This window comes from Myotis yumanensis, unplaced genomic scaffold (assembly GCF_028538775.1).
Source record: "Myotis yumanensis isolate MYYU_CA2020_CCGP unplaced genomic scaffold, mMyoYum1.0.hap1 SCAF_23, whole genome shotgun sequence".
Lineage (NCBI taxonomy): Eukaryota > Metazoa > Chordata > Mammalia > Chiroptera > Vespertilionidae > Myotis > Myotis yumanensis.
In genome coordinates this window covers 9,220,878-9,247,780 of record NW_027223774.1, presented here as the reverse complement: position 1 = coordinate 9,247,780, position 26,903 = coordinate 9,220,878, and the positions used below count along the sequence as shown (strand labels likewise).

Below are 26,903 nucleotides of genomic sequence, written 5' to 3'. Positions count from 1 at the left end.
GCCCCCAGCCCCTCCTCCCTCAGACCCAGGGGTCCAGGCCCCCAGCCCCTTCTCCCTCAGACCCAGGGGTCCAGGCCCCCAGCCCCTCCTCCCTCAGACCCAGGGGTCCAGCTCCCATCCCCTTCTTCCTGGACACAGATCCCTAGACCCCCGCCTCCTCCCATCCCAGGCCCTGGTGGCCGCCTGCCCCAGCTCCGTGTTTAAACCCCGCAGACCCTGGCCATCGAGGGCGGCGCCGAGGACCTGGGCCAGGAGGAGGTGGTGCAGCAGTGCATGCGGAACCAGCCGTGGCTGGAGCAGCTCTTCGACTCCTTCAGCGATCTGCTGGCCCAAGCGCAGGCCCACAGCCGCTGCGGGTGACCCCACCTCCTGTGGGGGGCGGGGCGCCTCCTCCTGGAACCAAGAATTGGGACAGAACTGTGTCCTCAGGCGCTAACCCCTAGGCCCTGTGGCCAGGGAACAGGGAGGGTCACTGGTCAGGGTGTGTCCGTGCTGTCCCTACGGGGCAGGGTTCAGAGTTCGACTCCCCTCTCTCCCCAGCCCTCTCCACTCCCTCCCCGCCCCTCCCACTGTCCGGTGTACAGAGAAATTATTTATATATATGTATAAATGTCTATTTAGTAACGGTTTCCCCTCTCCCCCTCGCCCCATTCCCCCCTCCACGGCCATAGCCCTCACCCCCTCCACCTTGTACATAATGTATAGGAAAAATCTATGTATGGTTGAGGGGGGTGGGGCCGCTTTAGAGAGCTGGGGGACCCACTGACCCCCCAAGCGCCCCCCGTTACAGGCCAAGATCTTTGCTAAAGGCCATTCCCTCCCCAGGGCTTTCGGTGTCCAGTGGGAGGGGGGAAAACGCATCTTGTTAATTATTTTTAATCTTATTTATTGTACATACCTGGGGCGGGGGCTGGGGAGGTGGACGGGGGAGAGGGTCCCCTCCTTTTGCCCCTCCCACTCCTTTTCTACTGCGATTTGTCTGTGTCTCCCCGCCCCCCCAACACACACCACCCCCATCCCATTGTTGTCTGGATGTGGTTCTATTTTTTATCGGTCTCCCCCTCCCCTCTTCCCTCTCTCGAACCCCTCCGCTCCCGCCTCCCCTCCACCCGTTGTCTCTTGCTCTTTCTTGGGCTTCTGTACAACTCAACTTGTATACACTGTGTACACACAACCAGCCAAACGAAAACCCGACGGCAAACACTTGATGGTCCGGCTGGAGTGGCTCTGTCCTGCGGCGTCTGGGCGGCGGCCCTGGGGTGGCACGGGCAGAGGGTCCGGAACGGGAGTGTGGCTTTTCTGGAGCCCCGGGTGGTGGTTGCGCCGGGCACCATGTATCTGCTATGTCTCGCTGTGTAACAAAGAGCCCCACCCCCAAATTTAGTGACTTAAAACAAGAAGCATCATTGTATGGTTTCTGAGGATCAGGGATCGGGGAGTGGGTTACCTGGGCGGTGCCGGCCTCGCTCTGTCGCCGGGGTGCCATCGGGTCATCAGCCAGTGGGCAGAGGTTCTGGGGGAGGGAGGAGGAACCCTGGGACAATACTTCTGAGCCATCTTATTCCCAGGGCGGAAGGTGGAACTCGGGGCGGCCGACCTCAAGGATGTGGCGGGAGTTTCAGGATCTACTTTTAAGGTGGCTCATTGGCATGGCTCTTGGCCTCAGGTCTTTGCCACATGGACCTCGCCCACCCGTAGGGCAGCTTGAGTGTCTTCACAGAGCAAGCCATGAGGTTGGTTTTGTTTGTTTTGTTATTTTTTTTTTTTGCTGATTTCAAAGAGGAAGGGAGAGAGAGAGATAGAAACATCAGTGATGAGAGAGAATCACTGATCGGCTGCCTCCTGCACACCCCACAACTGGGGATCGACCCGCAACTGAGGCTTATGCCCTGACCGGGAATCCAACTGTGACCTCCTGGTTCATAGGTTGACACTCAACCACTGAGCCACGCCGGCCGGGCACAGAACCAACTTTTTTTTTAATATATTTTATTGATTTTTCACAGAGAGGAAGGGAGAGAGATAGAGAGTTAGAAACATCGATGCGAGAGAAACATCGATCAGCTGCCTCTTGCACATTCCCCACTGGGGATGTGTCCGTAATCCAGGTACATGCCCTTGACCGGAATCGAACCCGGGACCTCTCAGTCCACAGGCTGACGCTCTATCCACTGAGCCAAACCGGTTTCGTCAGAACCAACTTTTTAGTAAGCTCCTGGGAGGATTCAGATGCGCATCCAAGTTGGAGGAGCAATGTTCTAGGACAAGAACTTGAACCCTGGAGTTCAGCTGGGAGTATTCTAGAATCCGGCCTATAAAGCAGTGAGTCAGCCATTCTAGAGCCTAGACACGTGTCAACAATGATAGACTCTTGATGCTCTAGGACCGTGGTCGGCAAACTGCGGCTCGCGAGCCACATGCGGCTCTTTGGCCCCTTGAGTGTGGCTCTTCCTAAGCCTTAGGAGTACCCTAATTAAGTTAATAACAATGTACCCACCTATATAGTTTAAGTTTAAAAAATTTGGCTCTCAAAAGAAATGTCAATCGTTGTACTGTTGATATTTGGCTCTGTTGACTAATGCGTTTGCCGACCACTGCGCTAGGATCCTGGTGTCCGCGTGGCGGGTGGCTGCTCAGTGGGTAGAGACCCAGTGAGGTTTCGGGGTAGAGCATCAGCGTCCTAGTTTCCCCGGTGAAGGTGAGGAAGAACCCCTGTTGTCCTAGAACCTTGGATGTTGTCTAGACCATCGCCACTGTTATTGCTGGTTGTACAGAATGGATAGAAACACTTGGGGACATAATGGGAGTTCGTGATGGGCCTTGGACTTTCTAGAATCACCTTAATCAGTTAAGAGCAGGGGTCCTCAAACTTTTTAAACAGGGGGCCAGTTCACTGTCCCTCAAACCGTTGGAGGGCCGGACTATAGTTTTAAAAAAAAACTATGAACAAATTCCTATGCACACTGCACATATCTTATTTTGAAGTAAAAAAAAAACAAATGTTTTCGGCGGGCCGCACGTGGCCCGAGGGCCGTAGTTTGAGGACCCCTGGTTAAGAGCATTGGGAATGGACTCAAACCGTGGGATGCTGGGCGTAGAGCCCCAGAGGGAGCGGTCCATTCAAGGTTCTGGACCAAAGTCTCCAGGATCAGCGTTGTCCCAGGACAGAGCTCTGTCCTAGGAAGTGGCTGGAGTGGTCAGAAGGTGGGTGGGCGTTGGGGTTAGAATAACCTTGTGGTTGGCTGGCCTTTGACATTCCTTTGTTCCAGCTGAATCCCAGCTCTCGCACTAGCTGGACCAGGTGGAGCAGAGCCTCCCGTCCTCAGTTTTGTCATCTGTAAAATGGGCTTTCGGCGAGATGAAGGAAACCCGTGTGAAGCACTGGGCACTGCAAGCGCTTAGCTGCTGTTCCCCTCGGCAGGAGGCCTCAAGGGGTTTGTGGGGGGTCCAAGAGCTGGCGAGAAGGACAGAGAGAGACTGACAAAAGGTGGAGAAAGAACCCAGAGAGGCCATCCCTGACAGGGCCCACCAGAGCCCCGGGGGAGGCAGGAAGCAGAGAGGAGAGGCACGGGTGCACACATGTGCCTTAGGCAGATGCCAACTAGGTCATCCAGCCTCTGGCTGTTGTCGGATGAGCCTGGACTGGTGGTTGGTGGCTGCGAACCTTCCAAAAATGGCCTGCCAGTTGTCGTGCGGGTTTGTATGTGCGCCTTGCTCTGGGGGCAAACGGGAGCTTTCTTCAAGCTTCTCAAAGTGCATCTGCGTCCTCCCAGAAGCAGGGTGTCCCGGCCAAGGACTTGGCCCTGTTAGGCTGACCTTGTGCTGGGGACGTGCCTCACCCCCGGCTGGGACTTGGGTGGGGGTGTCGGGTCTTATCTGGAAACTGCTAGAAACATCCCCCCCACACACACACACCAGCCCCTCCCCGTCCCCCCAGAGGTGGGCCTCACTGAGCAGAGGTTCTGGGGGAGGGGGAACGAACTGGCCGGACAATACGTGCGAGCCAGGGTTATTCCCAGGGCGGAAGGTGGAACTCGTGCCAAGGATTCTGTGATAATGAAACCCGGAAAGGGATCGTCGGCTAATCGTTGTTCTGATCTGGAGCACAGAGGGACATTCATGGGGCTGGGGCTGGAGCACACAGCACTGAGGATGCCCCGGGCCTCTTGCCCTGGGGAGTGGCTCTGTGGTCACCACATCGCAGGGCACCCCGACCGAGGTGGCGGAGCGGGGTTCGAACCCAGGCAGCCCGCTGCCAGGGCCCTGCGGGACCATCGCTACCCCAGGCCCAGGAAAAGCGGGTTCTGGGTGGGTGTGAGCGGAGCATTTCCGGCCGGGATTCCGTGGACGCTGAGATGTGGAGGGGGAGGGGCCGCAGGTCAGTGACTGGTGACAGCTCAGCAGGTGGAGGTCAAAGTTCAGGCCTGGGGACATCGGGGGTGGGGTTCCGGCCTGGGTGTGTTGAGTTGGTGTTGGGGTTCAAAGACACCTGTCCAGTGGGCTTGGGAGATGGGTGAGTGGTGGGCTCAGCCTTCTAGATCAGCAAATAGAGCGCGGAATTCAGGGATCCTGGATTGAATGTTGGGGAACCAAACGTTTTGCAAACGGAAGAGTCCTAGCAACTTATGTCTGGCGGGCTTGAGATACCCGGCACTTCAGCCCCTCCCAGGAGAGAGGCCCAGATGGGGTGTGTCCACACCAGCCCGAAGTCTGACTCGGGGTTTAAGACTCGGACGTCAGCCCACCCGGTTGGGAACTTTCTGGAACTGAGAACTTGCCAGCTGGCTGCTCGGACACCATTCCGTCCACCTGTCCCTGTCTCCTCCTCTGGCCAGAAGCCCTCGCAAACATACATCGGAGGTGGGAGGGGGCGGGCGGGGTTTGTCGCGGCTGCTGCCTGTCTCCAAAGTCTGGAACTTTCTAGAACACCAATGGGCCTCTCTGGGGTGGTAGGGATTTGCATATATTTGTATTGGGGTAGCCACTAGCCACATCGGAAGAATGAACAGGCCCTTGAAATGTGGCCAGTGTGACCGAGGACAGTCACCCGCCCTGGCCCTGGCCAAGTAGCTCCGTTGGTTGGAGCGTCATGCTGATCCCACCAGGGGTGCGGGTTCGATCCCCAGTCAGGGCCCATGCAGGAAACTGGTGGGTGCATGGATGGGTGGAACAACAGGTCCATGTTCCTCTCCCTCTCTAGGATCAATGGGGAAAAAAATTATATATATATATATAAAAGCCTAATATGCAGTGTCCCCTCAGGAGTTCAACCAACCAGGAGTTCGGTCGCTCTCTATGATGTGTGCTGACCACCAGGGGGCGGCGCGGAATGCAGGAAGGCCCCGGCCAGCAGCTGGCAGCCGCTAGGGACCCTACCTGTGCACGAATTTAATGCACTGGGCCTCTAGTAATAAATAGTCGCATGCAGCTTCTGGCTACCATATTGAACAGTGTCCTTTTAGAATGTTCCAGGAAAACAATTCTTTTTCAAACGTTAAACCTCATCCCAGCAAATGCCTGCTGACACAGGAATGGGTGGAGTGGCCTGTTGCAGGGTAAGTGGGGTCCAGACACCTGGCCCACCTCGTTCTCGATGGCCCTGCCCCCACCAACACAGGGTTCTAGATCCGATGGTTGTAGGTGGGCCGAGGCTTTCGTGCGCATGCCCTGAGTTCACCGACCTCCTCTGGCCCTTTCCCCTCCCACACAAGCACCTCCTGACACTGGCAGTGACGTTTATTTCTCTGGGGCGGGGTTATATACAGCAGTGACCTGGATGGAGGCCCGGGAGCCCCTCACCCCCACCAGGGGCCCGGGTTGGGGGGAGGAGGCATTGGCAGAGGCACGCAGTGGCAGTGGCCGCAGGCCAGGGGTCGTGGGTGGGGGTGTAGTGTGGCCTGGGAGACCCCGATGGGGAAAGGCAGCTGGTCCCTGGAGCTCGCGCTGGCTCCCCTACAGGACAACGCACGGGCAGCCCCTGGCCTTCTTCCTGGGGGCGCTGGGCGGGCTGGGCGGCAGCTCCTGCTCCTGGTACTTCCTGTGGGAAGAGGCTGGTGAGTTTGGGCCCCAGGGGTTGGGGACAGAAGACGGGGGCGGGAGTGGGGGGGGCTCCACTCACCGGACAGCCCGCACCAGCTGCTCGAAGGCCTCGTCCACGTTGAGGCGCAGTTTGGCCGAGGCCTCGAAGTAGGCCACGTGGTGCGAGGCGCTGAAGGTGTTGGCTTCAGATCGGGGCACCTGCGGGGGGGTAGGGGGGAGGACACAGGGGAGACTCAGGTCCCTGCACCCAGGACGGGGCGGAAGGGCAGACACACTGTGCGCTGGAATTGGGGGGTGGGGAGGCGTCACACACGGTGGGCTGGGGGCTCCAACGGAAAGTTCCAGAGATCAGATGGGGGACACTGAGGGGGCTGGGCGCCATCTGAGGAGCGGAGAGGCTGCACAGACATCTGCCCTCCGGCAAGTGAGGTGGCAGTTCATCGGGCAAAGAAGTGGGGTGTTCCCAGCAGAGGCCTGAGCCCTGCAGCCAAGGCTGGGAATCCCCGAAGGCTTTCTCTAAAGCTGTGCTCTGCGTGCAATCCCCTGGCAGAGGGAAGTGGTGGGAGCAGAGAAAGGAAGGGCGAGACCATGGCGGGCACCCAGGGCCAGGTGGAAGAGCTGGTCGTCCCCCCCCCCCCCCCGGGCCAATGGGGAGCCACGGAGGGCTGGGAGCAGGTGGGGGGCAGCGGGACCCAGTGGGAGGTGGATCGGAAGGGAGAAACAGGAGGCTGGTGCAGAGGTCCCCGGTGGGAACAAGAGCCAGGGGTGTGTGTGTGGGGGGGGGGGGTGGAGCAGAGTCAGGGCTTGGGGACCTGGTGACCGGCCACCTCTCCCGGGAACCCCTGGGTGCAATGCCGGGGACTCAGAGCGGCCGGCTTGGGGGGGCGACACATCCAGAGACGTGTGTGACAGTGGAGGGGGCAGGGTCACACCGGCCAGAGGAGGATGCCGATGTGAAGAGAGACGGGGAGGTGTGCCACCCTCCCAGGCTGAGACGGGGGTCCCCGGGCGCCTCGGACCTGGCGCTGCGCCTCCAGGTCCGCCTTGTTCCCGACCAACACGATGGGGAAGTCGTCTCGGTCCTTGACCCGGAGGATCTGCGTGAAGAGCTTGCTCACCTCGTTGAAACTGCAGAGGAAGCCCAGAGGCGTGAGGTCCGGCTGCTCAGCACCGCCCCCCCCTCCCTTCTCCCCCCTGCTCTGCAGCCTCCCGGCTCCTCTCACCTCTGCCGGTCGTTAATGGCAAACACCAGCAGGAACCCGTGCCCGGCGCGCATGTACTGCTCCCGCATGGCGCCAAACTCCTCCTGGCCCGCGGTGTCCAGGACTGCAGGGACGGGGAGAGGGCCGCCATGTGGACAAGGCTCCCCTGGCCATCCCCAGGCACCTCTGGCCGGGCCCTCCCCGCCCCCGCTACCAGCCCCCCATCTGCTCTCGGCCGCCCTCACTGTCCAGTCGGGCCGGGACGCCATCCACGGTGCAGATCTTGGTGTAGGAGTCTTCGATGGTGGGGTCGTAGTCAGAAACGAAGTAGGACTGGAGGGGTGGGGAGAGGGAGGACGCGGTGACCCCACTGTCCCAGCCCTGTCCCTGGCACAGCTCTGCCCCTGGGGCCTGCCTGCCCCGGCCCCACTCTCTGGGTCTCTGTCCCCTGTCTCTTTGGCTCTATCTTCCTCTTTCTGGCTTTCCCTCCCTCCCTCCCTCCCTCGGCCGCCCCGGGCCCCTGTCTCCGAGGCTCTCCTGCACTTCTCTCTCTCTCTCTGGTATCCAGTACGTCTCCCAGGTCGCGGTGACCTCCTGGCTGTGTGGCACTGAACAAATCACTTCCCCTCTCTGGACCTGTTTCCTCCTTTAGAAAATGAGGGTAAAAATAGCCCCACATGGAAGCCAGTGTTTGTGAGATTCAGGGGAAATCCAGTTAACGTCTGAGCATTTACCACCCTGCCTGGACAGAGTAGGTGCTCAGTTACTGGGAGACGTGTCGTCCCGAGTTCTGCCTGTTGGTATCTGTCCCTCCTCCTCTTCTCCCTCCTCCTCCTCCTCCTCCTCCTCCTCCTCCTCCTCCTCCTCGGGCGGCTTTCAGTGTCTCCTCCCAGGGGAAGGTCCGGGTTCCAATCCAACTTTGGAGAAACTGCCCCTCCTGCAGGCTGGGCCCCTCCCTTCCTGCCTGGGTCCCGCCCGTCTCCAGCCAGGCTTTTGAGCAGCTTCGGGTCTGCCCCTGGGACAAGGGGCCCAGGGCTGGGGGACTCCAGGCAGGCACGGGGGGGGGGGGGGGGGGGGCGTCTCTTGAGGAGTCTGGGGCCCAGGGGCCTCTGCACTATCTTCTCAGGAGCAGACACCTTTCTAGGGTTTCTCTGCGGCGGGAGGGAGTTTTCCCCTGGGAATGGGGTGGAGTTTCAGCAGAGAAGGGGTGATCTGGCCGCTGGGGGTCTTAGGGCTGCACCCTGTCTCCTGGGGGTGGTGCTTGGTGAGGGCCTGTCCTGGAAGGAGGGGGTGGGGACCAGGCCCTGGAGGGAGTAGGAGGGTGTCTTCAGCGCACCTCACAAGAAGGAAGCTCAGGGGTGAGAACTAGGAGAGGGAAATCTGGGCACGCTGGGAGTTTGTCCTAGAATAGAAGTGCGTGTCTAGAGTCGTAGGGACCCTGACATGCATTTATGGGGTCAGAGACACTCCTCAGGAATAGCTACTATTCCTGGGGGTGTCAAGAATCTGGGGGGCTTCTTCCATGGAGACTAATTTGGGGCAGGGTAGCCAGGGTTTCTGAGAGAGGCTTGGGGAGTCTGAGTGGAAAATTCAAGAGGAGTGGTTGGTTTTCCTTAGGGGGAGGGTGGAGGTCTGGGTCTCTCGGGGTGGGGGAGCCCCAGGATTTGGGGTCTTAGCGTTCTCTGGAATGACCAAGGGGCACAGGACCTTTTAGAACTCTCTTGGGTCTGAGGGCACCTCTCTTAGAACTGGGTGGTCCCAGGTGGGACTCGGGGGCAAAGTTTGGGCATAATTTCTAGATTCTGGGGGAGGTGCCTGAAAGGGCTAAGCATCCAGACTGGGGGCATCTCAAGGGCTTTGGGCACAAACATTCTCCCAGTTAGGCTCTGGCTCTCAGAGGGGAAGCTGAGGTCTGGGATTTGGGGGAGATGGGGCTCAGGGTGAGGGGAAGTGGCATCTACAAGGGTGGGGGCACAGGAAAGGGCTTAGGATCTGGATGGGGCGACTTATGGATTTAACGTGCTCCCAGGAGGTGCTCAGGGTCAGGTCAACAGCGAAGGGGGGGTCCTGGGCCCTGGGGGAGGGCGTGAGTATAGAAGGAAGGTCCCTCAGGTAAGAGGGGGGCTCAGGGTCACATTCTCAGGGGGATTTTTAAGATTAGAGGGCCTCATAAGAGGGTCTCAGTGATGGATCAAGAGAAGATCGGGGTCTCAGGGATTCCCCCCCAAGGACTATGTTCTGGGTCCCGAGGGCACCCCCCGAGTGAGGTCCCCACTACCTGGATGAACTGGATGGTCAGCGCACTCTTGCCCACGCCGCCGCCGCCCACGACCACCAGCTTGTGTGTCTCGCTGGGTGGGGGGTCCCCGGGTCCCGGCCCCCCGCCCCGGGGCCGCCCCCGCCCCGTCGCGGACGCCGCCCCGCTGCTCATGTCGCCTCCGCTGCCGCCGCCGCCGCTACAGCCTGGGGGGAACCGGGCGGGGCATAGGGGCGGGGCATGCTAATAAGCCTACTGCATAATCATGAGTTCCAGCGAAAATGACACAGTCTCGGTACACTTAAGGGGGAGGTAAGGCTAGGTAAAAGGCGGAGCTATGCTAATAGGGATTGAGGAACGACGTTCCCCGTGGAGGGGAATTCCTAGAGGGGCGGGGATATGCTAATGAGAGACAGAGACCTGCGCTCCCAGGGAGCGGCGCCACGCGCTCTGGGCTGGAGGGCCGTCTGGGGGCGGGGCTATGCTAATGAAATCTCATTCTTTGGGCACACGGGTAGGAAAGATCGTTCTGGGCGGGGCTATGCAAATAAGGAGCTCCGTGAGGCCGCTTCTCAGGGCACCTCCCCAGGGCCTTGTTCTAGTAGGCGGGGCTGGCCGGCTCCCGCGCGGCCGTATATAGGCGCGCTCCAGGGAAGGAGCAGGTCCTGGGGGGAAGCTCCACCCCCGTCCTGGGATCCTGGCCAGACTCCCGACCCAGGCGTCCGGGCTGGATGTCGTAGTCTCCGCCCGCTAAGGGACCCAGGCTTCCGGTTCCCGCTGTCCCAACCAAGCGGAAGGCAGACTGGGAGGGGAGTTGGGGCCCTGGAGGGAGGACAGCCCAGTAACGGGACAGGGAGGGGCCGTGAGATCACTGCATTCCTAATCCATGAGCCAGCTCGCCCAGGCCGGGACGCCTGGGTCATGAAGGGCCTATAGCCAGGAAGTCTGGGTCTTTGGAGGAAGCTGACGGCCCAGACTCCTGGGTCCCTAGGAGAGAATGGGGCTCGAGGTCTGCATTCCTGTATCCCGGGGAGGAGGGATCTGGGGGTCCTTATTATGAGGACTATCCATGTCCCGTAAAGGAGGAAGCTGAGGGCCCAGCCAGACTTGGGTCCAGGAGTTGGAGGGGCTGGGGATCCGGAATTCTTGATCCCGAGGGAATTGAGGTGGGGAACCAGAACCCGTGTTCGTGTAAGGTACGAGCTTGAGACCAGGAATCGTCTGAGGGCCCAACTCCTGGATCTCAGGAAGGCGGAAGGCCCGGACTCCTGAGTCGCAGGGAGGAGGAAAATGGGAACCCGAAATCCTCTGCCGAGTGAGAGGAATAGGAATTTGGACTTTACTATCCTAAATAAGGAGGCTGTAGGGCCAGCCTTCTGGGTTCTAAATTTAGAGGGGGCTAGGGGGGGATCCAGATTCTGGGCTCCCCAGAATGTGGGCGGGGCAATTTGCAGTCAATCCAATTTTTTTTTTTTTCCTACTGCACACTCCGAACTACAATTCCCTTGCATCTATCGGGCTAAATGCTCTTTAGGTCACTTCCTGCTCCTCAGCTCTTTCCGCGCGCGCAGGGCATTGTGGGGCTACATCGCGGGCTACCGCAACCCCGCCCACTTCACCTCTCACCTCCTTGCTGTCCCCCGCGTGACGGAAGCGACGCGCGGACTACGCCTCCCGGCGTGCGTCGCGCGCACCCCTGCCCAGGCGCCCCGTTGACTGTTGGGAAACTGAGTCCGGAGCCTTCCCACCAGCCTTCACGGCACCGTGCACGGTACTTGAAGTCCCGGCAAGCTCGGCGGCGTTTTAAACCCCGCCCCCTCTCCTCCTCTGCTCGCGAACCTCCCCTGCCCGCCCCGCCCCGCGCCGGGGCCGGAGCCGCAGCCCGAGCGGCGGGGTAAGATGGCGGCGGTGGTCCGGGCCGCGGGGCTCGGGCCTATCGGGGTGGGCGGGGCGGAGTCGGGTCGCTAGTCGTCCTGCGGTCCTCCCCACACGCCGCGGGGCCCGGAGGACTTAGCGGGGCGGCCTCCGGTCCGGCAGCGGAGGCGGAGCCTGGCGCCGAACGGGGGGCCTTCGCAAGGCCCCGGGACGCGTCTGTGGGTGCCGAGGGCATCTACGGGGCGTCCCCGTGAGAACTGGGGACGTCCACCGGGCCTGGGCCGAGGCCGGCGCCTGCCCTCCACCATGGGTCTTGTCTGTAGGCACTGTGGATCGTCTTGATGGGCTGGCCGGAGGCTAGGGTCTGTTCGGAGGGTTCTGGGGCCATCTTGAGATCTTGAGACATGTCCCAGAGGTGAGGGAGGTTTGCAAGAGCCGAGGGCTGTCTGCAGAGCCGTCTGTGGCTCTGGGGTATGGCCATCGGGGCTGCGAAGTGTCTACATGGGCTGACCCGAGGATGCCACTCACCTACCCCGGTCCGGGGCCATTTAGCGGGCTTGCCGGAACGGATCCCGGGTTAGGAAGTCATTTAGGGGTGGGATGTGCCCCCCAGGGGAGGGAGGCCAATACTGAGACGTGCTGAGAGGCCTGGATGGGTCTCCAGCGTCTGGGGAGCGGCTGATCGGAGTGACAGGAGGCTGGGGGGCAGTTAGAAGGACCTGGGACCCGCTCGGTGGCTTTGAGTGTTGCCTGCCGGGGTGCAGCCTCTATGCCCGGAGCAAATTCGAATGCCTTTTGGGCCAGATAATCAGATGGAGAATAAGACAAAGGAGATTATTGGAAAATATGCGGAACTCAAATGTGCTTGCGCTTTAGAAGGTAATCCAAATGAAAAAAAAATGTCTTCAAAGTCTGCATTGCCTTGGGGCTCTGGAGTGAGCATTCGTCCACGTGAGTGTGGAGCAGTCCCTAGGATCGATCCCCTACCCATCCGGTGCAGCGCTTCTCAAACTCTCTTGACCTTGATCTACAGTAAGAAATACATTTTTCATTGAGACCCCCAGTACCTACTGACATATATATTTAACCGTATACCCACGTCCCGTTGGTATTTCCACTTAATACTTGCAACGTGAAGGATTCTCTGCTGTGTTCTATGGATTTACTTTCTGTGATCAGCTGTTTGTGAAGCACTTATACCGCTATTGGTGGGAATCACTCACTGATCTAGAGGGACATAGCAATGTCTGCAGAGCCTTGTCAAGTAAAAAAAAAAAAAAAAAAAAAAAAAAATGTAAGGAGCCACTGGTATGTGTGTCTTCACAGCTTGGGGCATGCCTGCATGGGCAAGGGTGGTCTTCATACAGAGGGTTTAGGATCCGTGTGTCTGTCTGTATCCTGCAGATCTTGATTAAGCTTCTGTTCTGTGAATCACTGAAACTTGTGCTTCCCCCTGGAGGTGCTGGAGGGAAGCTCCAGGGCTGGGAACTGTCCTTAGGGCCTTACCTGGGCTGATGTCAATGGGGAGTTAGGGATGGAGCCTTTAGAGAGGTGGGAGGCGGCATGAGGGAGCTTTCAGAAAGCGTGAAAAATTGCCCAGCCTTCCATGGCTCAGTGATTGAGCGTTGACCTATGAACCAGGAGGTCATGGTTCAACTCCTGGTCAGGGCACATGCCCGGGTTTCGGGCTGGATCCCCAATGTGGGGTGTGCAGGAGGCAGCCGATCAATGATTCTCTCCCATCATTGATGTTTCTCTCAATGAGTCTCTCTCATTATTGATGTCTCTCTCTCTCTCTCTCTCTCCCCCCCTCCCCCCTGAAATCAATAAAAAAAAAATATATTTTTAAAAGCTTGAAAATCTGGTAGGAGGAAGACCAGGACAGAGGTCTTCGCAGGTATGCAGTGGAGAAAGGGGGTGTGGGGGAAGCTGGCCCCTCAAGGCTAATAATAAAGATGATAATTATTGTTACTCTGTGCTGAGCACTGGGTTGAGCTAAGTCTGTGGGAGAAGCGGCTCTTTTCAGTTCTCACCGCTGTTCTCTGAGGTAGACACGCTGATTGTGCCATATACAGATAAGCACCCTGAGTGGGGGGGGGTTAGGGGTTCGAAGCTTTCTAGGAACTTTGAGACTGGGTATTGTTGCAGAGAAGCGGGTTTGAACATTTCCTCCAGCTGAAATGTTCCTATTTTCTGAAGCCCTCACTAAGACAACCCCATCTGAAGGGTAACCTCTCAGCTTCTGTATAATCTAAGAATTTCTGTGACATCGCGAAGGCCGCAGCCATGCTTTCATGCGGTGGGCATTCAGGCCAGAGGCGATGTCCCCGGGGGGTGTCTGGTGGGCAGCGGGCCCTTCTAAGGTTAGTGTTCTCATGTCAAAAGCGGCACACAGGTGTGGCAAATCACACTGTCACCGTTCCATCTTAGATACGTAAATAGTTTGGTTCCCTCACCATCAAGGAAAATGGGTGATGCTTTAGGAAGTTGCGTCGTGTTGGAGGCGCACCCGGCACTCGGGCATGCACCTCATTTTAGGAATGGCGCAGGCATGGGACTGTGGACCGCACTATCTGAAAGCACAGCTCAGCGGAGAGAATTCTTGGCGTTGGGTTGGATCCCAGGAGGCTGGGCCAGGAGGTCTTACGTTGGGTTGTGGCGGAAGCTGTGGGGTCTGGGGAGCGGGGTGTTGACGGGGAAGGCCTCCTCTCGACAGAGGAGGCAGCTGAAATCCAGACGAGGGAAGGGAATGGCTCTACTCCCTCTGGGGTCTGCCCTGGACCTGGTGCCCCCCCAAGGACTGGGATGAGGTGGGGGAGAGGAGGGATGCTGAAGAGGATACTGACTGTGGGAACGTTAGAGGCCCTTGAGGTCCTTGTGACCATTCTCTGCTTTTGTCCCTGTGCGTGCACACACCTCACACCGCCCCCCCCCTCCCCCCGGCCCTGCTGGCCTGCACTCCACACTCTCATCCCTCAACCATCAGGTGACCATGGAGGAAGAAGATGAGTCTCGAGGGAAGACGGAGGAGTCGGGGGAGGATAGGGGCGACGGCCCGCCAGACAGAGACCCCACGCTTTCTCCTACTGCCTTTATTCTGGTGAGGCCTGAACCACCTGGGGCCACAGGAGGGAGGGCCTGAGAGTCTGGAATGGACTCAGGGGCCCCAGAGGGCGGAGGGGCTGGGGGCCTAGACACTTGGCTCCTCTGAAGGGTTTGAGTCTGGTTGTAGGGTGTCCAGAATGCCTGTCTCCCCGGAGCAGAGCTCGTGACCATTTGCACGAGTCCCCTGACCGCCGCCCTTTCTCTCCACCTCTCCACCTCCCATCTTTTCTTCAGCGGGCCATCCAGCAGGCGGTGGGAACTTCCCTGCAGGGGGACCTGGCGAATGATAAAGGTACGGGGGGTTCTAGTTCCTCTGAAGCTCCCTGCCCCATCCCTGCATTCTTTACCCCAATTTCCTTCACGGACTTCTCCGGGGTCTCCTGGGGGCCGCCCCTGTGCTGGCGGAGGAGCTGAAGAGGAGGCTGCCGTGGAGGGGTTCCCAGGCTGGTGGAAGGGAGGCAGTCACGGCACAGAGGTAGCCTGTGGGACCCGAGCGGACAGGAGGTCCAGCTGAGCTAATGGAGGGACCTGTCCAGGAGGGCTTCCTGGAGGGGGTGGCCTATTAGAGTTGTCCGGTGAGGAAGAAAGCCCGAAGAGGCAACAGCAGGCGCATAGCACAGGGATGGCTGCAGGACTGACCTGTGTTTCTTAGGGACGGCTGGGCAGGGGTGGGAGGGGAGGCAATAGAAGCCCTGGGGACCAGGTCAGAGCCGAGCTGCCTTGTCTGGGCTCTATCCTGAGGGCAGCTAGGAGGCCGAATGGGTGAGAGCTGGAGTCTCAGGAGGGTGTTGGGGAAGTGGTAGGTGGAGGTTGGGAGAGCAGGCAGGAGCTGGGTTCCCTGGCAAGAAGGAGGGCGGGCTTCTCTTTCCTCTGACCCCCGAAGCCTCTGCGACTAGTCCTCTGTCCCCAGTCCCCATGCGTCTCTCTCTCCAGATGGCTCTAGGTGTCACGGCCTTCGATGGAGGCGCTGCCGGAGCCCGCGGTCAGAGTCCCGTTCCCAGGAGTCAGGGGGCACTGACACGGCTGCTGTGAGTAAGGAGGGGGCAGGGCGATCAGGCCCCGGGCCTGGATCCCTGAGATGGGGAGGTGGGGGTGGGGGTCCAGCCTCCTGGGTCTGGGGTGCTGATCAGGGGCCGTGTTGGAGAGTATGGGGGTCAGGCCTTGGGGGCCATCAGCATGAGGGAATTGGTTGAATCCATTTGTTTTCTTGGGGGTCTCAGTTGTCTGGGCTCTTGAGAGGTGAGGGGCTGGGGAGATGGGATTTGTGGTCCTCACGGGATCAGGGTCAGGGTGGAGCCTCTCCTCCCTACCCCAGGTGTTGGACATGGCCGCAGACAGCTTCCTGGCAGGGTTGGTGAGCGTCCTGGATCCCCCAGACACCTGGGTTCCCAGCCACCTGGACCTGCAGCCTGGCGAGTGAGTAGTTGGGCAGCTGGAGTGGGAGAGGCCTTGGCGTGCGAGCTGGGCGCACCCCTGAGGCTCACTCGCTCCTTCTGTCCTGCAGAAGCGAGGACATGCTGGAGCTGGTGGCTGAGGTCCGCATCGGGGACAGGGATCCGATCCCGCTGCCAGTGCCCAGCCTGCTGCCTCGTCTCAGGGCCTGGAGGACGGGCAAAACGGGTATGTGTGGCCAGGGCAGAGCTGGGCAGGTGGCCGGCCTTGGCTTTGTGTGCGCCGGAAACAGTCATGATGATTGTGTCATTTAGTCAGAATCTTTATTCTCATGTTCGTTCCCCCTGTTACACTGGAATTAAGGCTGCAGTGCCTACAGATATCCCTCAAGTAGAAACTGCTCCAGGGTCCTACCTGTCAGTGTACCTGCATGGGGTCTTGTCTCCCCAGGAGGGGACACTCTTAGCATCTCCTCCTTCCAGAGAAGAGGCTGAGAGAGGGAAGTCAGTTGTTCAGGGTGGCACAGCCAGTGGTTCAGGGGTGGTCCTGAGCCCCAAGCCCAGATGTGTCCGAGTGTAAGGCCCAAGTTGTTGACGTCTATGATGCACACCCACCCACGTGAAAGTCTGCCCCCAGCACCACGGATAAGCACACGTTCTCAAACAGGAGAAGGCATCGGAATCACCAGGGGGATTTTTAAAAAATATATTTTTAGCCGAAACCGGTTTGGCTCAGTGGATAGAGCGTCGGCCTGCGGACTGAAAGGTCCCAGGTTCGATTCCGGTCAAGGGCATGTACCTGGGTTGCGGGCACATCTCCAGTGGGAGATGTGCAGGAGGCAGCTGATTGATGTTTCTCTCTCATCGATGTTTCTAACTGTCTATCTCTCTCCCTTCCTCTCTGTGAAAAATCAATAAAATATATTTAAAAATAAAAATAAAAAAATATTTTTATTGATTTCAGAGAGGAAGGGAGAGGGAGAGAGAGATAGAAACATCAATGATGAAGAGAATCATTGATCGGCTGCCTCCTGCACCCCCACACTGGGGATGGAGCCCACAGCCTGGGCATGTGCCCTGACTGTTCATAGGTCAGTGCTCAGCCACTGAGCCACGCCGGCCGGGCACCAGGAGGACTTCTTGATGCACAGGTCGCCGGGTCCGCTCTCAGGTTTCTGATTCGGCAGGTCTGGGTTGGGGCTCGGGATTTTGCATTTTTAACCCTGGTGATGCTGCTGCTGGACCCTGGACCCCGAAGAGACCTGGGTTAGACTTCCCTTTTGCATGTGCCTACATGTTTGGGGATGATTAGAGAGGACAGGAAGAGGGAGGTGTAGCAGGAGGTCAGCTGCAAGCCACTGTGGCTCAGTCACCCTCGGAGCCGGTTCATGGTTTCCTTGTCCTTTTTTTTTTTTTTTTTTTTTTTTTTGAGGGGTTTTATTTTTTTTTATTTATTAAATTTTTATTGTTCAGATTACATTTGTTCCTCTTCCCCCCCCCCCATAATCCTTGTCCTTTTTTTAAAAAAATATATTTTATTGATTTTTTACAGAGAGGAAGGGAGAGGGATAGAAAGTTAGAAACACCGATCAGCTGCCTCCCGCACACCTCCCACTGGGGATGTGCCCGCAACCAAGGCACATGCCCTTGACCGGAATAGAACCTGGGACCTTTCAGTCCACAGGCCAGCGCTCTATCCACTGAGCCAAACCAGTTAGGGCTCCTTGTCCTTTTTTTACAGCTGCAGTTTGACTTGTCTGTTAGGCTCGGGGACATGGTGCCTAGGACAAAACACACTCTTAGGGGCCCACAGAAGAAATGTCATTTCTTTTAAAATTAGAAGCCATGGAGGATAAGTAAACAAATGAGCGGGACCGTGTTCCAATAAAACTTTATTTACAAAAACAGATGGTGGGTCCTGGGCCTTCAGTAAAATAGATGTGTAGAGAACCTAGTAGTTGTCTTCAGGAGTTATGTTTTATTTCCTTATTCCAAATGTTCTTTTGGTCTTCATTTGGAAAATACTAAGAACTTAGAAAAAAGAAAAGAAAAGTCATCCTTATTTCCAATCCTATATAAAAACTACATAAAGGAGGAGATGCCTGTGCTCCCAGACCACTCTGTCTAGACTTTTTTTTTTTTTTTTTAATCTATCATTTTGGGTATATTTAGGTATTGTCACTTGACTTATTGCAGGGTGTTTTTTTTTTTTTTAATAATTTTTATTATTGCAGGGTTTTATTCTTTTTTTATTTTTATTGATTTCAGAAAGGGAGGGAGAGGGAAATAGAAACCTCAATGATGAGAGAGAATCATTGATTGGCTGCCTTCTGCACGCCCCCTACTAGGGATTGAGCCTGCAACCCGGACATGTGCCCTTGAGGGGAATTGAACCAGGGACCCTTCAGTCTGCAGGCCGACACTCTGTCCACTGAGCCAAACCGGCTAGGGCCCCTGCTTTGTTTTCCTCCAGAGCCCTCAGCAGCTGGCAGACTCTACGCTTGGCATGTTGATATTTCTCTCCCCACTTGAAAGTGAGCTCTTCGAAGGCAGTGATTTTTGTCTATTTTGTTCCTCTTTCTATTCCTGGCACCCCAGTCAGCACCAGGCACAAATAGGTGATAGATAAAAGTATTGAATGAATGCACGAACCCTGCTTTATAGCTGAGGAAACAGACGGACAGAGGTTGAGTGACTTGCCCACAGTCAGGTCATGAGGGAGAACTGGCGCCTGGGATCCAGATCGGGAGATGGCTCCAGAGCTGCCCTCAACCCTGTGCTTCCACGTGACGTGCTGGCGTCCTTGCAGTTACATGTGGCTGACGGGCCTGTGGACTCTGATGTGTGTCTAAGTCCTGGTGTAGGACTTGGCACTGAGACCTGTGCTTAGAGGCAGGGTTTCAGGAGTGTGGACGAGGTGACGTGGGAAAGTATGGTGGTCGTCCCGTCACGGGCGGGTGTTGTCTCTACATCCTGAGCAGATGTAGCCCCTTGAGTGGGGTCATTGCACAGTGAAGGGTCTGGAGTGGAGACTCAGGCGGCCAGGGCTCCCTGGCTCCGCCCCTTCCCGGCTCCACAGAGGGAGCGTGGCCTTTTCAGGCTCCCATTCTCTGTAAAATGGGATCAGCTCCTACAGAGGCAGCCGGCTCAGCAGGCCCGAGCCTGGCCGTGCGGGCGGTCTGAGGTTTGAATCCAGCTCTCCCGCCCAAGCCCGCACCCTCTGCAGTAACATTCCTGCCCTCAGTGGGCAAGGTGGTCTTGGTTTGCGGGCCAGTGTCCATCTCAGGAGGGCGTGCAGGCTGGGGGACCACACTGACCAAGTTTGCACCCTGACTCCGTCCCGCTGTGCGTCCTTGGGGAAGCTACCGCAGCTCTCTGTGCCTCAGTTTCCCCCTGGGACCCTCGATTCACAGTATCTGGTGTAGAGTCGTTAGGAACATCTTATGAGCTGACACATGCGAAGCACTGGGGCAGTACCTGTAGGTGCGGGAGTGCTGAGGGCGGGGGAGGGCATGGATGGCTGCTGGCTCCCCTGCAGCCCCTCCCTGGGGGGGACAGGGAGGCGGGACTGCACCTGACCACAGCTCTGTCTCCCCGTTCCTTTGCAGTTTCTCCTCAGTCTCATTCTTCTCAACCCACCCGTGCCCGCCACCTCCTCACCTTGGGCACTGGGGACGGGGGCCCTGCCCCACCTCCTGCCCCCTCCTCTGCGTCCTCCTCACCTTCTCCTTCCCCCTCATCATCTTCCCCCTCCCCTCCTCCCCCACCACCACCGCCAGCCCCCCCAGCCCAGCCTGCCCCTCGGTTTGACATCTATGACCCCTTCCACCCTACCGATGAGGCCTACTCCCCGCCGCCTGCACCGGAGCAGAAGTACGACCCCTTTGAGCCGACTGGCTCCAACCCCAGCTCCTCCGCTGGGACCCCCTCACCTGAGGAAGAGGAGGAGGAGGAGGAAGAGGAGGAGGAGGAAGAGGAGGAGGAAGGCCTGTCCCAGAGCATCAGCCGCATCTCTGAGACCCTGGCGGGCATCTATGATGACAACAGCCTGAGCCAGGACTTCCCAGGTGACGAGAGCCCCCGACCGGACCCCCCGCCCCCACAGTCAACTGTGGCCCCTGCCACCCCACCCCAGGCGGACTCCACCCGGGTGGACGGAGCCACCCGTCGGCGAGTCTTCGTCGTCGGCGCCGAGGCGGAGGCCTGTCGGGAAGGCAAGGTCTCCGTGGAGGTGGTGACGGCCAGTGGAGCCGCCCTCCCGCCGCCCTTGCTGCCACCTGGTGACTCGGAGATTGAGGAGGGCGAGATCGTGCAGCCGGAGGAGGACACCAGGATGGCGCTGTCCCTCTTCCGGCCCAGCCGGGCTGCCCGCCCTGCGCCCGCGGCTCCAGCCGCCCCCACGGCCCAGCCCCCGCCCCCGCCGCCCGCCGCCCGAGCCCCGGAGGGAGATGACTTCCTGTCTCTGCACGCGGACTCGGATGGTGAGGGCGCCCTGCAGGTGGACCTGGGGGAGCCGGCCCCCGCGCAGCCCCCCGCGGACGCCCGCTGGGGCGGCCTGGACCTCCGCCGCAAGATCCTGACCCAGCGGCGGGAGCGCTACCGCCAGCGCTCGCCCTCCCCGGGCCTCGCCGCCCCGGCCGGCCCGCCCGCCCGCAAGAAATCGCGCCGGGAGCGAAAGCGCAGCGGCGAGGCCAAGGAGGCCGCCTCCTCCTCCTCGGCTGCGCCGCCCCCGCCGGCCCCCGCCTCCCCCTGGGACTCCAAGAAGCACCGCTCCCGGGACCGCAAGCCGGGCTCCCATGCCTCCTCCTCCGCCCGCCACCGCTCTCGGTCCCGCTCCACCCGCCGCCGCTCCCGCAGCCCCGACCGCCGCCGCGGAGGCAGCCGCCGCTCCAGGTCCCGGGAGAAGCGGCGTCGGAGGCGGCGCTCGGCCTCTCCGCCCCCGGCCACCTCGTCCTCTTCCTCCTCGAGGCGCGAGCGGCACCGAGGCAAGCACCGGGAAGGCGGCGGCAGCAAGAAGAAGAAGAAGCGGTCTCGGTCCCGGGGTGAGAAGCGGTCGGGGGACAGCGAGAAGGGCCCGGTGCTGGCCCAGCCGCCCTCCGGCTCCACCTCCCTGGGCGCGGAGCGCGACCGCCGCCGGGGCGCGGTGCCGCCCTCCATCCAGGACCTCACGGACCACGACCTCTTCGCCATCAAGCGGACCATCACCGTGGGCCGGCCGGACAAGTCCGACCCCCGCGGCCCGTCGCCCGCCCCGGCCTCGTCGCCCAAGCGCGAGGTGCTGTATGACTCGGAGGGACTGAGCGCCGAGGAGCGGGGCGGCCGGAGCGGCGAGAAGGACCGGCGCCGTGCCGGGGCGGCCTCCTCCTCCCGGGAGAAGGGATCGCGGCGGAAGGCGCTGGACGTGGGGGATCGGGACCGGGAGAGGGACAGAGAGAGGGACAGGGACAGGTCGTCCAAGAAAGCCCGGCCCCCCAAGGAGTCGGCGCCCTCAGGGCCCCCGCCCAAGCCGCCGGTCAGCAGTGGCTCAGGGTCCTCCTCCTCGTCGTCGTCCTCCTCCTCCCGGAAGGTGAAGCTGCAGTCCAAGGTGGCGGTGCTGATCCGGGAGGGCGTCAGCAGCACCACGCCGGCCAAGGAGGCGGCGTCCGCCGGCCTGGGCTCCATCGGAGTCAAGTTCAGCCGCGACCGGGAGAGCCGCTCCCCCTTCCTCAAGCCCGAGGAGCGGGCTCCTGCCGAGGTGGCCAAAGCAGCCCCCGGCAGCACCAAGCCCAAAAAGACCAAGGTGAAGGCCAAGGCTGGGGCCAAGAAAGCCAAGGGGACCAAGGGGAAGACCAAGCCATCCAAGACCAGGAAAAAGATCCGCAGCGGGGGCGGCAGCGGGGCCCCCGGGGGCCCTGTGACCCTGAAGAAGTCCAAGGCCGACAGCTGTAGCCAGGCTGCCGGGGCCAAGGGCGCTGAGGAGACGTCCTGGTCCGGGGAGGAGCGAGCGGCCAAGGCCCCCAGCACCCCGCCCCCCAAGGCCGCCCCTCCGCCCCCCGCCCTCACCCCGGACTCACAGACGGTGGACAGCAGCTGTAAGACACCTGAGGTCTCCTTCTTGCCTGAAGAGGCCACTGAGGAGCCTGGGGTCCGAGGTGGGGCGGAGGAGGAGGAGGAGGAGGAAGAAGAGGAAGAGGAGGAAGAGGAGGAAGAGGAGCAACAGCCTGCCACCACCACGGCCACCAGCACGGCCGCCCCCGCCCCAAGCACGGCCCCTAGCGCAGGATCCACAGCCGGTGACTCAGGGGCAGAGGACGGGCCGGCTCCCCGTGCCTCTCAGCTGCCCACGCTGCCCCCACCCCTGCCCTGGAACCTGCCCGCTGGTGTGGACTGCACTACCAGTGGCGTCCTGGCCTGTGAGTGTTCCCCTCCGGGGCCAGGGCGGTCTGGGGTGGGCGGAAAGGACCAGGAAAGATGACACCACATGGAGACACCCGAGGTGGCAGTGGGATGCCTTGGAAAGGGTGGGTATGTAGTGACCTGGACTGGGGGCCGCAGGTGGGCGAGGGCCCATCAGGTCTGTCCAGGATGTTCTAGATGTTCGGGTGATGGAAGAGAGCCGAGCAGACGGGCAGGGTGGCCAGCTCAGCACGGCTGGAGTGGGGCGTGTCCAGGCGTCCTCCTGCACGAGACTGGTTTAGACTTGATCGGGGGCCAGGAAGAATGGGGTGAGCACTGTTCCTTGGGGATGGCAGTGGTCTCTGCCAGGTCACAGACGTGGTGAGAGAGGCTGGGATTGGCTATGGGGGCTGAGCAGCCAGAATCTCACTTCTGCCACCACCTTGTCCGTGGTTGGCCCTGGCCCACCCACCAACACGCACACACCCTGAGCGGCAAGAACATTGGGGTGTGGAGCGGGTGTTTTTCAGTGGCCGAGGCCCCCTTTTCTTAGTTCTGAGCCTGCGGCCTTAAGACCTGTCCAGGGGGCCCGGGGGATGGCAGTAGGTGGAGAGGTGAGGTTCACTCTCATCTCGTCAACCCCGGACCGCCCTGTCATCAACTCTCCGCCTCCTGCAGTGACTGCACTTCTCTTCAAGATGGAAGAAGCCAATCTGGCGAGCAGAGCAAAGGCCCAGGAGCTGATCCAGGCCACCAACCAGGTGGGCTCCCCAGAGGAAGAGTCCCCACAGCCCCTTCTCTTGCCCCCTGCCTTGGGTTAGGAGAGGAACTACAACTCCCAGCAGGCCTTGAGGCAAGATATTGGCCAGAAGCGGAGCTTGTTACCCTTGGGACTGTTGGGAAATCAGGGTGGAAATAATAGGGGTACATGCTTCCTCTTTCCCTCCACGGCCCTTTGTTCATCCTCCAACCTCTTCCACAGATCCTCAGCCACCGGAAGCCACCCTCCAGTCTAGGGGTGACACCAGCTCCTGTACCCACCTCTCTGGGCCTGCCCCCTGGCCCCTCCAGCTACCTGCTCCCTGGCAGCCTTCCCCTAGGGGGCTGCGGCTCTACCCCTCCCACCCCCACTGGGCTGGCTGCTGCATCTGACAAGAGAGAGGGCAGTAGCAGCTCCGAGGGACGAGGGGACACAGATAAGGTGAGCTGGGCTTGAGAGAGGTGGGATGATGGTGTCAGTTTTGCAGAGAACAGGAGCTGATACTGAGATGCAGGGGCCCAAGGAGAATGGCAAAGACAATGCCAGTAGACGGGGCCGTAGATTTAAAAAACTGAAGTTGTTAAATTGTAAGGATCTGAACTGTCACTCTAATGGATGAATGGGTGCTGGGCAGGTTTTAAAAAAATTATATATATATAGATAGATAGATAGATAGATGCTGGGCAGGTTTTAAAAAAATTATATATAGATAGATAGATAGATGCTGGGCAGGTTTTAAAAAAATTATATATATATATATATATATATAGAGAGAGAGAGAGAGAGAGAGAGATAAACACACTCATACCCACTACAGTCTACCCCTTGGTTGCCCATATCCATCCCTCCTTCCCTCCATACCTCCCTCCTTCCTTCCTTCCCTTTCTCCATCCCCATCTTTTTGTGTAAGGGAAAGAGTGGTTGACAAACAAAAATCGAGCATTTTCTAGGTGAAGGAAGGAAGAATAGATGCTGGGCAAATACAAACAGGTTTTCCATCTGGCTCCTCCTCCCAGACCTCGGGCTGTTACCTTTTTGGTCAGTTCAGGATGCTTTTTGTTAAGGTCCAACAGCCTATCGCTGATCGTGGCTGCCCGTCCCGCAACACACTTCATGTACGCCCCAGAGGGAGAGCAGAGTAAACCCCATAAACAGCGCCGTGTGAGGGGCAGTGGCAGGGCACAGCTCTGCGGTCGCTGGTGCATCCAGCCGCCATGGTCTGCAGGACAAGGACAGTACGGCCGTGACCAGCAACCGGTCCCTTGCTCTGTGCGTGAGGCTACTCTGGTCTGTTCTCTGCCTGCTGTCTTCCGTTGCCACATCTGAGATGGCGGTGGGGAACAGCCCCCTTCTCTGTAGAAACCCACTTCCCGTGGGGTGAGGGAGGCCCGAGGACTCTCGGGGTGGCCGGTGGCTCTCCTAGCAGTGGCGCTGCTCAAGCAGCCCAGGGGTTCAGCAGACAGTTTGCATCATCTCTTCCGAGATGCTGGCCCTGAAGTCCGGAGTGCGCTGCCCTTGTCAGAACTCAGTTTACTGTTCCCGTCTTCCCTCAGCCCTGGCCTGGGAGCCAACCTCCCCAGGGTTGCTGTTTCGGGTGACTGTCCCTTGGCAGGCTGGCTCTGGCTTGAATGTGCTCTCCTGCTAGAGGTGTCCTATCCGTCGGTTTTTGCAAAGATCCCACTTGAGGTTGAGGCAGGGGTTGGGGTCTCTCAGCTGCTCCCTGTCCTGTCCCCACCTCAGAACAGTCACAGCTCCCCTTGCCGTGGCCTCCATGTGTCACCTCCCCCTCCCCACGAGTACTGCCTGCATTTTACAAGTGAGCTATAGAGGGGTTTGGTCCCTCGTCCAGGCCACGGGTGGTAGAGCAGGATTCTAGCACCTCTCCCCCATCCCCTCCCCTCTACTCCTAACCAGTCCTGGACACCCAGTGCCCCTCAGCCCTGCTGTCCACTCAGCAGCCAGGGCAGTGTCGTGAAGCCCACGCCAGGAAGCCTAGCCACACGTTCCTGCTGCGATCAGAGGAAGTCTTATAGAGTCTGATGACAACAGTCGCACTCCTTGGCTAACGTCTTGTCTCCCCACTGGACTGTGAACTTTGTCAGGCGAGGGGACACGTGTGTCCGTGGCCACCTGGGACGGCCAGAGTGCAGCCCGGAGGGTGTGCTCAGTGACACTCAGAGGCCCAGGCCTGTGGTCCGTGGTGACCTCAGCATGGGGTGCCCCTCCAAGAGGGGCTGCTGGTCCAGGAGGCTGAGTGGCGGGCGGGCAGGGGTGGAGGCCGGGTCCCGCAGGAACTCACCTGGCCTTGCTGTCCCCTTCCCCCTCTGTCACTGTCGCCAGTACCTGAAGAAGCTGCACACACAGGAGCGGGCGGTGGAGGAGGTGAAGCTGGCCATCAAGCCGTACTATCAGAAGAAGGACATCACCAAGGAGGAGTACAAGGACATCCTGAGGAAGGCCGTGCACAAGGTGGGCCCAGAGGGGGACAGACACAGAGGTGGGTGTGGGACGCGACGCAGAGACACGGAGGGCAGACAGATGTGCACAGAGGGGGAGACTGAGGGATGGGGGTCAGTCTGCAAGGTGAGGAGGGTGACAAGGTCTCAAGCCCATCTGGGCCCGTGCTGCTGGCATCGGGATAAGTAGGGACGTTGGCCCGGATATTGGGGAGCTATCCTAGTCCCAGGCTGCTCAGCAGTCCAGGTGGACGGGGCCTGGGGGGCTGGCAGTGATGGCAGCTGCCCCTCGCTCCCCAGATCTGCCACAGCAAAAGTGGGGAGATCAACCCCGTGAAGGTGAGCAACTTGGTGCGCGCCTACGTCCAACGCTACCGCTACTTCCGCAAGCACGGCCGCAAGCCAGGGGACCCCCCAGGGCCCCCACGGCCACCCAAGGAGCCAGGGCCCCCTGACAAGGGCGGCCCTGGCCTGGGCCTGCCCCTGCCCCCTCTCTGAGACCCCCAACAACCCCATTTCCTTCCTCTGCCTCTTCAGAATTCTGGACGTATTTATGGCTCCACCTCTCCACTTCCCTCCCCCGTCAGTGGGATGATTGGGAGAGGGTTGCTGTGGGGATGAGGAGAGCCCCCTGCCCAGCCTTGTGCCCATCTTCCTTGTCCCAAGCCTGTCCCCATCGCCTCTCCCCTCTGTTCATGTCCCTCCCCCAGTTTCATTAAAGATTTCATGAAATGTTACCTTTGAACCCCGTGATTTTAGCCCTTTCTTTTCAGAGTCTAATTTGGGAAGGGGTTAGGGAGGGACACACACGCAGGAGGCTTGGCCCAAGTCTGAGGGTGGTTAACAGGGAGACCAGACTGTGTGGCTTGGGGCCAGTACATGCCCCTCTCTGCGCCTCAGTTTCCTTATCTGTAAAGTGGGTGTTGTGAGGATTAGTGAGACCCAGGCAGGGGAAGCACTTAGGACCCTCCCAGGACGCTATCAGCTGCTGCTGCTGAGAGTGGTGGTGACGGCACATAGGGGCCAGGCCCCTGGTCAGTCTTCCCAGCTCGGGGCACCCAGGTGCTGCTTGTCTGCCTGGGACGTGCCTGCCCCCATTGAGTTGGGCTGTGCTTCACCAGTCCATGAGGTGGGGGGATGGAATCCACCCTCCTGAGACGCAGTGCTGGCCTCGCTCAGTCCTGTGGCCCAGAACCCAGGCGTGGCGAGGAAAGGCGGCAATGACCGGGCCGCTGCAGCACGCGGGCTCCAGGGTGGGGCACAGAGCTCCTTTACCACTGCCCGTCCCAGCCCCAGACAGGATGTGCCTGAGGCCACCCCGCAGGAGCTGGAGGGAGCCAAGGCCCCCAACAAACAGGGCCATTTAGGCAGGGAGCTCTCTGCATACCGGAGCGTGGCCCCGGCTGTTCAGAGGCAACATGGGGATTCCGGAGGCAGCCCTGG

At 59.6% G+C, this 26,903-nt stretch overlaps 3 protein-coding genes across 6 annotated transcripts in view; 2 read left to right on the top strand and 1 right to left on the bottom strand.

The window, feature by feature from the left end:
- Positions 1 to 1,208, top strand: part of PRR12 (proline rich 12) — a 30,537-nt gene extending 29,329 nt beyond the window's left edge. For both annotated transcript variants that reach the window (XM_070402359.1, XM_070402358.1), the window contains exon 14: positions 214 to 1,208. In XM_070402359.1, coding sequence (XP_070258460.1) covers positions 214 to 360 — 147 coding nt within the window. In that variant the 3' untranslated portion in view covers positions 361 to 1,208. The remainder of the gene's footprint in view (positions 1 to 213) is intronic.
- Positions 1,209 to 5,718: 4,510 nt separating this feature from the next.
- Positions 5,719 to 9,709, bottom strand: RRAS (RAS related). The gene is made up of 6 exons (XM_070402077.1): positions 9,520 to 9,709; positions 7,487 to 7,574; positions 7,263 to 7,365; positions 7,059 to 7,167; positions 6,119 to 6,237; positions 5,719 to 6,037 (listed from the first exon to the last, which is right to left on the bottom strand). Exons 1-6 carry the CDS (start codon positions 9,670 to 9,672, stop codon positions 5,953 to 5,955), a joined length of 657 nt encoding a protein of 218 aa, XP_070258178.1. The 5' UTR covers positions 9,673 to 9,709; the 3' UTR covers positions 5,719 to 5,952.
- A 1,587-nt stretch (positions 9,710 to 11,296) lies between these two features.
- On the top strand, positions 11,297 to 26,205 carry SCAF1 (SR-related CTD associated factor 1). 3 transcript variants are annotated; one of them, XM_070402444.1, is made up of 11 exons: positions 11,297 to 11,392; positions 14,360 to 14,473; positions 14,713 to 14,770; positions 15,412 to 15,506; positions 15,794 to 15,894; positions 15,983 to 16,098; positions 19,478 to 22,261; positions 22,923 to 23,005; positions 23,227 to 23,445; positions 25,345 to 25,473; positions 25,761 to 26,205. In XM_070402444.1, exons 2-11 carry the CDS (start codon positions 14,366 to 14,368, stop codon positions 25,956 to 25,958), a joined length of 3,891 nt encoding a protein of 1,296 aa, XP_070258545.1. In that variant the 5' UTR covers positions 11,297 to 11,392; positions 14,360 to 14,365; the 3' UTR covers positions 25,959 to 26,205. The 3 variants fall into 3 exon arrangements, with proteins under 3 accessions (XP_070258545.1, XP_070258544.1, XP_070258543.1); XM_070402443.1 differs by lacking the exon at positions 11,297 to 11,392 and adding an exon at positions 11,466 to 12,252; XM_070402442.1 differs by lacking the exon at positions 11,297 to 11,392 and adding an exon at positions 11,466 to 12,405.
- The last annotated feature ends 698 nt before the right edge of the window (positions 26,206 to 26,903 follow it).

Excerpts from the sequence above, each read along its gene's own strand:
- RRAS (XM_070402077.1), bottom strand. The coding sequence starts at position 9,672 with ATGAGCAGCGGGGCGGCGTCCGCGACGGGGCGGGGGCGGCCCCGGGGC. Across the intron at positions 7,168-7,262 it reads GCCATTAACGACCGGCAGAG|TTTCAACGAGGTGAGCAAGC; the intron begins GTGAGAGGAGCC and ends CTTCCTCTGCAG. Across the intron at positions 6,238-7,058 it reads ACCTGGAGGCGCAGCGCCAG|GTGCCCCGATCTGAAGCCAA; the intron begins GTCCGAGGCGCC and ends ACCCCCCCGCAG.
- SCAF1 (XM_070402444.1), top strand. The coding sequence starts at position 14,366 with ATGGAGGAAGAAGATGAGTCTCGAGGGAAGACGGAGGAGTCGGGGGAG. Across the intron at positions 14,474-14,712 it reads CTCCTACTGCCTTTATTCTG|CGGGCCATCCAGCAGGCGGT; the intron begins GTGAGGCCTGAA and ends TCTTTTCTTCAG. Across the intron at positions 15,507-15,793 it reads GGGGCACTGACACGGCTGCT|GTGTTGGACATGGCCGCAGA; the intron begins GTGAGTAAGGAG and ends TCCCTACCCCAG.